Source organism: Schistocerca gregaria, chromosome 10 (assembly GCF_023897955.1).
Source record: "Schistocerca gregaria isolate iqSchGreg1 chromosome 10, iqSchGreg1.2, whole genome shotgun sequence".
NCBI classification, from domain to species: domain Eukaryota; kingdom Metazoa; phylum Arthropoda; class Insecta; order Orthoptera; family Acrididae; genus Schistocerca; species Schistocerca gregaria.
The window spans coordinates 188,596,587-188,607,568 of NC_064929.1; the positions used below are offsets into that span (position 1 = coordinate 188,596,587).

The 10,982-nt window shown below is 46.6% G+C and overlaps 1 protein-coding gene across 1 annotated transcript in view; it reads left to right on the top strand.

Moving 5' to 3' along the window:
* The window catches only part of LOC126293315 (chaoptin), a 253,508-nt gene that overhangs the window by 81,201 nt on the left and 161,325 nt on the right, over positions 1-10,982 (top strand). The window contains exon 2 of the mRNA XM_049986461.1: positions 3,150-3,477. Coding sequence (XP_049842418.1) covers positions 3,150-3,477 — 328 coding nt within the window. The remainder of the gene's footprint in view (positions 1-3,149; positions 3,478-10,982) is intronic.

Below are 10,982 nucleotides of genomic sequence, written 5' to 3' on the forward strand. Positions count from 1 at the left end.
ACCATCAGATTATTTGACTTGTCGCTCTAAAGAAGTAGGCGAGTGTCAGCAATATGTCTCGTGGTCTTATAGTGGCGTGTTTATCCTCTGCCGTTAGGTCAGACGATAGAAATGCCACTTGAACGCTTAGAGTAGCAGTTTGACAGTGACCAACTTTAAACAGAACTTGATTAATTTTCACACACATTTATTAAAATAGTAACAAGCATAAACATTACTTAACTTGATTCGGGATGCCATTTACAATTGACAGTTTGAAGTTCCTGTGGCGTTGGTACGTGAATCATATTCTCACATATCTCTGATACTTGATAAAGTGTGTGTACATTTATGTTCATGGCTATGTACAGGAATAGGGTAACCTTATAAGTCGCAGACTGAAACTTGACTATGGACTGGTACAGACTAATGTAGACTGGTACAGACAGGTGCAGATAAATTCAGACTGACTAATCGGAGGTCTGTGCACTCGTCATAATACCTCGCGCATTCAGGTGATCTGCGAGGAGAAAAGGTTGTACATTAGCAGCAATCTCATTGGCTGCGTTACATATTAACACGCCGATCGGCGGAAGCAGAATTTGGTCCGTCTCTAAGGCAGCGCCATCTCATAGTGTGGAGACGAATGAGCGCTGCGCCTGCGCTGTTGTGCTTAGGGGGGCGCGCTCTAGTGGGACAGTTGTGCACGCACTGACTACGCGTAACTATGTACACAACACTTAGAATAGAGTCTTTCTTCAGAGAGGTCTGTTGTACACTTCCCTCATACTAAGCGGTATTATTTTAGTTCTGTAACGATAGCCTTAGTCACTGTAAAACTTCATTAGGGGATCACGCAATGCAACAGGCTGATGAAATGAAATGAAATGTAATGTGACTGGGACCTCCTGTCGGGTAGACTGTTCGCCGGGTGCAAGTCTTTCGATTTGACTCCACTTTTGCGACTTGCGCGTCGATGGGGTTGAAATGATGATGATGAGTATAACAGAACACACAGTCCCTGAGCAGAGGAAATCCCTACCCGGCCGGGAATGGAACCTGGGCCCTTCGGATTTACATTCTGTAGCGCTGACCACTCAGCTACCGGGGTCGGACAACAGGCTGATTACAAAGGGGGAGGTTATAAACTAATCATAGATTCTACCATATTTGGTATAACTGTTGTGCTCTCAAAAGTGTCACCTTAAGAAGTGAATCTGTCACACACCCAATCAAAGATATCAGATATCACCATACAAAGTGTAGCAGTCCAGCACTGAATTGGACGTTGCCAAGCAAGGTATAGCTGCCTCGTATCTGGTAGGACATATGTCAAATAAGTGATTGCTGTCATCTGTCCATTCCAGCCGGCCGCGGTGATCTAGCGGTTCAGGCGCTCAGTCCGGAACCGCGCGACTGCTACGGTCGCAGGTTCGAATCCTGCCTCGGGCGCGGAGGTGTGTGATGTCCTTAGGTTAGTTAGGTTTAAGTAGTTCTAAGTTCTAGGGAACTGATGACCACAGATGTTAAGTGGCTCAGAGCCATTTGAACCATTTTTTTTTGTCCATTCCAACATATGACTGCACGAGATGTACACTCCTGGAAATGGAAAAAAGAACACATTGACAGCGATGTGTCAGACCCACCATACTTGCTCCGGACACTGCGAGAGGGCTGTACAAGCAATGATCACAAGCACGGCACAGCGGACACACCAGGAACCGCGGTGTTGGCCGTCGAATGGCGCTAGCTGCGCAGCATTTGTGCACCGCCGCCGTCAGTGTCAGCCAGTTTGCCGTGGCATACGGAGCTCCATCGCAGTCTTTAACACTGGTAGCATGCCGCGACAGCGTGGACGTGAACCGTATGTGCAGTTGACGGACTTTGAGCGAGGGCGTATAGTGGGCATGCGGGAGGCCGGGTGGACGTACCGCCGAATTGCTCAAGACGTGGGGCGTGAGGTCTCCACAGTACATCGATGTTGTCGCCGGTGGTCGGCGGAAGGTGCACGTGCCCGTCGACCTGGGACCGGACCGCAGCGACGCACGGATGCACGCCAAGACCGTAGGATCCTACGCAGTGCCGTAGGGGACCGCACCGCCACTTCCCAGCAAATTAGGGACACTGTTGCTCCTGGGGTATCGGCGAGGACCATTCGCAACCGTCTCCATGAAGCTGGGCTACGGTCCCGCACACCGTTAGGCCGTCTTCCGCTCACGCCCCAACATCGTGCAGCCCGCCTCCAGTGGTGTCGCGACAGGCGTGAAAGGAGGGACGAATGGAGACGTGTCGTCTTCAGCGATGAGAGTCGCTTCTGCCTTGGTGCCAATGATGGTCGTATGCGTGTTTGGCGCCGTGCAGGTGAGCGCCACAATCAGGACTGCATACGACGGAGGCACACAGGGCCAACACCCGGCATCATGGTGTGGGGAGCGATCTCCTACACTGGCCGTACACCTCTGGTGATCGTCGAGGGGACACTGAATAGTGCACGGTACATCCAAACCGTCATCGAACCCATCGTTCTACCAGTCCTACACCGGCAAGGGAACTTGCTGTTCCAACAGGACAATGCACGTCCGCACGTATCCCGTGCCACCCAACGTGCACTAGAAGGTGTAAGTCAACTACCCTGGCAAGCAAGATCTCTGGATCTGTCCCCCATTGAGCATGTTTGGGACTGGATGAAGCGTCGTCTCACGCGGTCTGCACGTCCAGCACGAACGCTGGTCCAACTGAGGCGCCAGGTGGAAATGGCATGGCAAGCCGTTCCACAGGACTACATCGAGCATCTCTACGATCGTCTCCATGGGAGAACAGCAGCCTGCATTGCTGCGAAAGGTGGATATACACTGTACTAGTGCCGACATTGTGCATGCTCTGTTGCCTGTGTCTATGTGCCTGTGGTTCTGTCAGTGTGATCATGTGATGTATCTGACCCCAGGAATGTGTCAATAAAGTTTCCCCTTCCTGGGACAGTGAATTCACGGTGTTCTTATTTCAATTTCCAGGAGTGTAGTTGTCATGCACCCTATCAAAGACTTGGCGATGGTAAGCGCAGCTGACGTGAACTGAATGAACCACCTGTCGAGCAGCCGCTCAGTCACGCCCCGTAGCCGCCGAGCTCCTTACAGTGTGACGCACGGTCCGCCGCCTTGGGCTGCCCGCAGAGCCTGGGCGCGGTGCTGCGCTTCGGCTACGCCATGGTGGCGCTGTCGCTGGTGCTGATGGTGTGGGCGTCGCTGGCGGGCGCCCGCGAGGCCGGCGCCGCGCACCACCACCACTACTCGGCGCCCGCGGCCGCGCACTCCTACCCGCCCTGCTACTTCAACCCGCTGTGCTCGTGCTCCAAGGCCGTGCCCGACCTGGGCATCGTCGCGTGCCGCGGCGTGCCGCTGCCCAGGGTGCCTCCGCCGCTCAACGCCTCCAAGCTCTTCACGCTCCACCTCAGCCGCAACGGGCTGCGCGGCCTCGAGCCCTACTTCCTGCAGGGCACTGGTGAGTCTCCTTCTCTAACCGATCTCTTCTGTCTCCTCTTGCACCTCAACCGCACTATCCTAGGTATGTTGGAGCTCAACATTCTGCGTGGCAATGGGGGGTCCCCACCAGAACTCCTCTATTTCCTCTTCCAACCACTGTTGTTCTTTGTGATACTTCTACATCTACATCTACATTTATACTCCGCAAGCTACCCAACGGTGTGTGGCGGAGGGCACTTTACGTGCCACTCTCATTACCTCCCTTTCCTGTTCCAGTCGCGTACGGTTCGCGGGAAGAACGACTGCCGGAAAGCCTCCGTGCCCCATCTAATTTTACATTCGTGATCTCCTCGGGAGGTATAAGTAGGGGAAAGCTGTTGTGGCTAACAGGAGAGCCAACACAGGGTTTCTAAAGGAGGCCGAAATGCACGCGTTTTAGCTCACGCAGGCTGGCGTGAGGTCTGGAACATGACAAGGGAATTAGAAGTGAGAAAAACGGACGTAGCTGGTGGAATACTTAACTTTAATCCATTAATGACGAACGTCGCTCTTTATGGTACATGATTCACAATATCAATAGTACGGATACTGGCGCCTTGCTAGGTCGTAGCAAATAACGTAGCTGAAGGCTATGCTAACTATCGTCTCGGCAAATGAGGGCGTAATTTGTCAGTGAATCATCGCTAGCAAAGTCGACTGTACAACTGGGGCGAGTGATAGGAAGTGTCTAGACCTGCCGTATGGCGGCGCTCGGTCTGTAATCATTGATAGTGGCGACACGCGGGTCCGACGTATACTACCGGACCGCGGCCGATTTAAAGGCTACCACCTAGCAAGTGTGGTGTCTGGCGGTAACACCACAAAAGCAACATACAGGGTGTTACAAAAAGGTACGGCCAAACTTTCAGGAAACATTCCTCACACACAACGAAAGAAAATATGTTATGTGGACATGTGTCCGGAAACGCTTACTTTCCATGTTAGAGCTCATTTTATTACTTCTCACCAAATCGCAGTAATCATGGAATGGAAACACACAGCAACAGAATGTACCACCGTGACTTTAAACACTTTGTTACAGGAAATGTTCAAAATGTCCTCCGTTAGCGAGGATACATGCATCCACCCTCCGTCGCATGGAATCCCTGATGCTCTGATGCAGCCCTGGAGAACGGCGTATTGTATCACAGCCGTCCACAATACGAGCACGAATAGTCTGTACATTTAGTACCGGGCTTGCGTAGACAAGAGCTTTCAAATGCCCCCATAAATGAAAGTCAAGTGGGTTGAGGTCAGGAGAGCGTGGAGGCCACGGAATTGGTCCGCCTCTACCAATCCATCGGACACCGAATCTGTTGTTGTGAAGCGCACCAACACTTCAACTGAAGTGTGCAGGAGCTCCATCGTGCATGAACCACATGTTGTGTCGTACTTGTAAAGGCACATGTTCTAGCAGCACAGGTAGAGTATCCTGTATGAAATCATGGCGGTGAATCGAGGAAGTACAGTACATACTGACGAAACTAAAATGAGCTCTAACATGGAAATTAGGCGTTTCCGGACACTTGTCCACATAACATCCTTTCTTTATTTGTGTGTGAGGAATGTTTCCTGAAAGTTTGGCCGTACCTTTCTGTAACACCCTGTATTCGACACCTCATCGAGAAACGCAACCTCTCGAAACCTGGCGAGCAAACTTCAGCGCGATGCAGAGCGCCTGTCTTGCAGAGTCTGCCACTTGAGTTTGCTAAACATCTCCGTAACGCTATCTAGCTTACCAAATAACCTTGCGACGAAAAGCGCCGCTCTTTTTTGCATCTCTATCTCCTCCGTCAACCCGACCTGGTACGGATCTCACACTGATGAGCAAGACCAAACTATAGGTCGAACGGGTGTTTTGTAAGCCACCTCCTTTGTTGATGGACTACGTTTTCTAAGGACTCTCCCAATGAGTCTCAACCTGGTACCCGCCTTACCAACAATTAATTTTATATGATCATTCCATTTCAAATCGTTCCGCACGCATACTCCCAGATATTTTACAGAAGTAACTGCTACCAGTGTTTGTTCTGCTATCATATAATCACACAATAAAGGATCCTTCTTTCTATGTATTCGCAATACATTACATTTGTCTATGTTAAGGGTCAGTTGCCACTCCCTGCGCCAAGTGCCTATCCGCTGCAGATCTTCCTGCATTTCGCTGCAATTTTCTAATGCTGCAACTTCTCTGTATACTACAGCATCATCCACGAAAAGCCGCATGGAACTTCCGTCACTATCTACTAGGTCATTTATATATATTGCGAAAAGCAATGGTCCAATAACACTCCCTTGTAGCACGCCAGACGTTACTTTAACGTCTGTAGACGTCTCTCCATTGAGAACAACATGCTGTGTTCTGTTTGCTAAAAACTCTTCTATACAGCCACACAGCTGGTCTGATATTCCGTAGGCTCTTACTTTGTTTATCAGGTGACAGTGCGGAACTGTATCGAACGCCTTCCGGAAGTCAAGGAAAATGGCGTCTACCTAGGAGCCTGTATCTAATATTTTCTGGGTCTCATGAACAAATAAAGCGAGTGGGTCTCACACGATCGCTGTTTCCGGAATCCATGTTGATTCCTACAGATTAGATTCTGGGTTTCCAGAAATGACATAATACGAGAGCAAAAAACATCTAAAATTCTACAATAGAACGATGTCAGAGATATAGGCCTATAGTTTTGCGCATGTGCTAGACGACTCTTCTTGAAAACTGGAATTACCTGTGCTCTTTTCCAGTCATTTGGAGCCTTCCGTTTCTCTATAGACTTGCGGTGCACGGCTGTTAGTAGGGGGGCAATTTCTTTAGCGTACTCCGTGTAGAATCGAAATGGTATCCCGTCAGGTGCAGTGGACTTTCCTTTGTTGAGTGATTTGGGTTGCTTTCCTATTCCTTGGACACTTATTTCGATGCGAGTCATTTTTTCGTTCGTACGAGGATTCAGGGAAGGAACTGCAGTGCGGTCTTCCTCTGTTCACCCACACCCCCCTCCCGCCGCATCTCCACCAACATGGTGGTGGAGACTGTTGTCCTTTACCATACCTACATCTACCCTCTACGACGGCTGCACTGACCTTACTGGCTGCAGCACTGCTTGGCACTGGTGAATCTACAATCTCTGTTTGCTCTTCCAGTAACAGTCGTGGTTTATGAGGCCCTGTTCACCCTGCACCTCAACCTGCGTGGTGGAGCCCTATACCTGCTGCAGGACAGTGCTGTGTCTGCAGCCAACCTCCTCTGTTTGCTCTTCTAATCACTGTTGATGTTTATGGTACGCTTATTCAACGTCGACAATGGGCTGCACAGGCTGGAATCCTACTTGCTGCAGGGCAGAGGTGAGTCTCCATCCAACTTTTCTATTTGCTCTTCCAATCATTGCAGTGCTTCATGAAACATCTGTTGAGCTTCCATCTCAGAAGAAACTGCTTGCATGACTCGAAGACCTATGTTCTTTCAGGGAACTGTTGAGACTCCCACCAACCTTCGCTCTTTGTTCTTCCAACAACAGTTGTGATATATGATAAGCCTCTTCTACATCTACATCTGCATCCATACTCTGCAAGCCACCTGACAGTCTGTGGCGGAGGGTACCTTGTGTACCTCTATCGATTCTCCCTTCTATTCCAGTCTCGTATTACTTGTGGAAAGAAAGATTGTCGGTATGCCTCTGTGTGGGCTCTAATCTCTCTCATCAGACCCTCATGGTCTCTTCGGGAGATATACGTAGGAGAGAGCAATATACTGCTTGACTCTTCGATGAAGGGATGTTCTCGAAACTTTAACAAAAGGCCGTACCGAGCTACTGAGCGTCTCTCCAGCAGAGTCTTCCACTGGAGTTTATCTATCATCTCCGTAACGCTTTCGCGATTACTAAATGATCATAAACGAAGCGTGCTGCTCTCCGTTGAATCTTCTCTATATCTTCTACCAACCCTATCTGGTACGGATCCAACATCGGTCAGCAGTATTCAAGCAGTGGGCGAAAAAGTGTACTGTAACCTACTTCTTTTGTTCCCGGATTCAATTTCCTTAGGATTCTTTCAGTGAATCTCAGTCTGGCAGCTACTTTATCGACGATCAAGTTTATATGTTCATTCCATTTTAAAATCACTCCTAATGCCTACTCCCAGATAATTTATGGAATTAACTACTTCCAGCTGCTATATTTTAGCTAAATGCTAAAGGATCTTTCTTTCTATGTATTTGCAGCACATTGCACTTGTCTACATTGAGATTCAATTGCCATTCCCTGCACCATGCGTCAATACGTTGCTGATCCTCCTGAATTTCAGTACAATTTCCCATTGTTACAACCTCTCTATATACTACAGCATCATCCGCAAAAAGCCTCAGTGAACTTCCGATGTTATCAACGAGGTCGTTTATATATATTGTGAATAGCAACGGTCCTACGACATTCCCCTGCGGCACACCTGAAATCACTCTTACTTCGGAAGACTTCTCTCAGTTGAGAATGACATGCTGCGTTCTGTTATCTAGGATCTCTTCAATTCAATCACACAATTGGTCTGATAGTCCATATGCTGTTACTTTGTTCATTAAACGACTGTGGCGAACTGTATCAAACGCTTCGCGGAAGAAACACGGCATCTACTTGGGAACCCGTGTCTATGGCCCTCTGAGTCACATGGACGAATAGCGCGAGCTGGGTTTCACACGATCGTCATTTTCGAAATCCATGCTGCATCTGCAACCTCAGCTGAAACGTCCTGTGTGGACTGAAGCCCTATGTAATATGAGGCATTTGTGAGTCTCCACACAACTTTTAGATTTTCTCTTGAAATCTCTATTGTACTTGATGATACCTTTGCTCATCCCCCACCTTATTCGCAGTGACATGTGCAGCCTGCAGTCCTACTTTGTACAGTGTGTTGGTGAGTCCCTACCCATCCTTCACTCTCAGATCTTCCTATCGCTTTTGTGCTTTTTAACGCATCTCTTCACCCTCCACTCACGGTTCCAGGAAAACTGATTCAAAAACTTGTTCATTTCCTCTATTTTGGTTCAGTTGCGTGGCTTTTAATTATCCTTGTCTCTAACACATATAGTACAGGCCCCTAACATCTAAGGCATCCTGGTCCAGAAACGAAGGAGTCGGAAGCTGTAAGCGATAATTGTTCTGATATCCGTGACCGTGGAATACATATACTGGCACTGTTGTTGCTAAGACTGTACGGGAGGCAACTTTGAGAGGTGCTTCAAGACGAGAAAAAATGGAGCACTAAACATGGGCTCTAAAACGCATAGCACTTATTTAATAGAGGAGATGTGTTTCACAGTAGTGTATATGAACAAGTGTTCATAGCTCCTCAGATATCCATTTTAGAGTCTATGTTTACTGCACGTTTTTTTTTTTTTTTTTTTTTTTTTTTTGCTCCACATGCCCACTTCTGGAAGTTATCTACGCTAAAATATTAGCAACAACAGTGCCGATATATTTATTCCTCTGTCGAAGGCATCATCACGATTTTAGCTTATAACTTTCGACTCGTTCGTTTCTGGACCAGAGTACCTTAACCCAGGCCGATGCAGTTATCCTTCTTCATTATCCATGAAAGTTTCTAACATCATCACGGAAACATACTGTATATACACGTACACATACAGGCATAGGCGCCTATAACTTCGGCGCTCTGTAGCGTCGCTGGATGACGTTTCTGGACGTGGATCCGTATCCTCATTTTATTCCTCAAGACTTATTCTACAGCCCCTCGAAGCTTGTCGGCGTAATACTAAAACACCCTGTAGATCTTTTTGTTATTATGCGATAAGTTGTGAATTTTTTCTTGTCTACATGATCATCACAATCTGTAAAAATTTACATATGCTAATTGTTATATTTTATGAAAATGAACTGTTAACCTTTGCAAGGAGTTGACAAAAGTTATGAGATAGAGATGTGCACATATAGAGATGGCGGTAGTATGCCTTACACAAGGTACAATGTTCACGAATACACATGTTTTTATATAAATTGACAGTAACCATTAGAAGCTTGGTTTCAGGTAAACCACAGTTTAAACAGAGTTTGAATGACTTTTTGATAGACAACTCCTTCTACTTTATAGATGCATATCTTAAAAGTGACAGTTAGACCAGCTTAAGTAAAAGTGTCTGTTAGATTTCAATTTGGACAGTACTTGGTCGGAACAGTGTAGATTAAGAATTTTCTGAATGATAAATTTATTAAAAGTGCATTATGTTTCATTCTGACAGTGTATTAATTGTGTAATATTACTGTAATGTTTTTATATATTTTTGACAACCTCCTGACAAATGATCAGGGTGGTGTGTGTTATATTCAAATGTTATATGTTTTTTATATGATACTTTCTGACTTGTCCCGCACCCACGAGAATCATCTTGTATTTGGGTCTATGGAACGGAAACTGAATCTACTCTAATCTAGTCTAATAACTGTTAATGTTGGAGTACTCAAGAAATACCAAGTTCCTGTTCGCAGACTCTGTTCCCATTTGTATAATTTGGATTACAAATGGCAGGTGTCCAGATTCTAGTCCAGATGCAGGAATCACAGCACAGAACGTTTCTTGACACACCGGTACAGGAGGAAACAGGCGTGCAGAACGTTTTTTGAATGCAAACTGTCGGTTTTTGGTACCTGAGCTTGTTACGCCAGCAGTTGTCAAGTAAGAGATGCTTTCAGCACAACGTGTTTCGTAACTACATTAGGCAAGTATTAAGTGCTTTAAAACTAGGAAAGCAATTAATAAATCACAATACTAGATGTACTGACAACGATATGAAAGATATTCATATCGTCCTGTGTTACAGCGTATGTGCCATTAGGCATCATCAAAAGTAAAAACCAGCAGTAAACATGTATTATCAAACAGAAAACTCTTTCTAGAACATTTCATTTTGGCATGCTATACTCTCACAGTTATAAACTAAAAGGAGCCGCTTTCAGCTTTCAAAGTTAACACTTTTCTGCAACGCAACGATGAGGGCACAGAAACCAACGAAACGAGAAAGTCCGCAGAAATACAAAGTCGGGAATCATCTCATATAAATAAGCGAGGTTATTTAAGAACAAGGGGGTTAAAATTGCTTTCAGAACAGACGACAAACTGGAGGAGAAACTAAAGCGTAGGACTAGCACAGGGGAGTATTGGATGGCGAAGATGAGAGTTTATGAAATAATGTGTCACGGTTGCTGAATAAGGACGTGTGGCAAATGGGTAGAAACATTAATAAGAAAGATGAAGGCTCATCGGCAGTGGCGAAACATCTCGTAATATCACAGACAGCATAAGGAAATTTCACTTTGAGGATAAGGGGTGGTTTTTGTCAGGTTTACAAAGGAATGAGTCAGAATCTTAAATGAGAAAACAGAAGTGTCGAAGGGCCACTTTTGCAATGTCCTCCTTGGGAAATATTCACCAACTTATTCGAATCAGCAGCGTTGGGCTCAGGGTTTTCTGTTGGCCATTTCA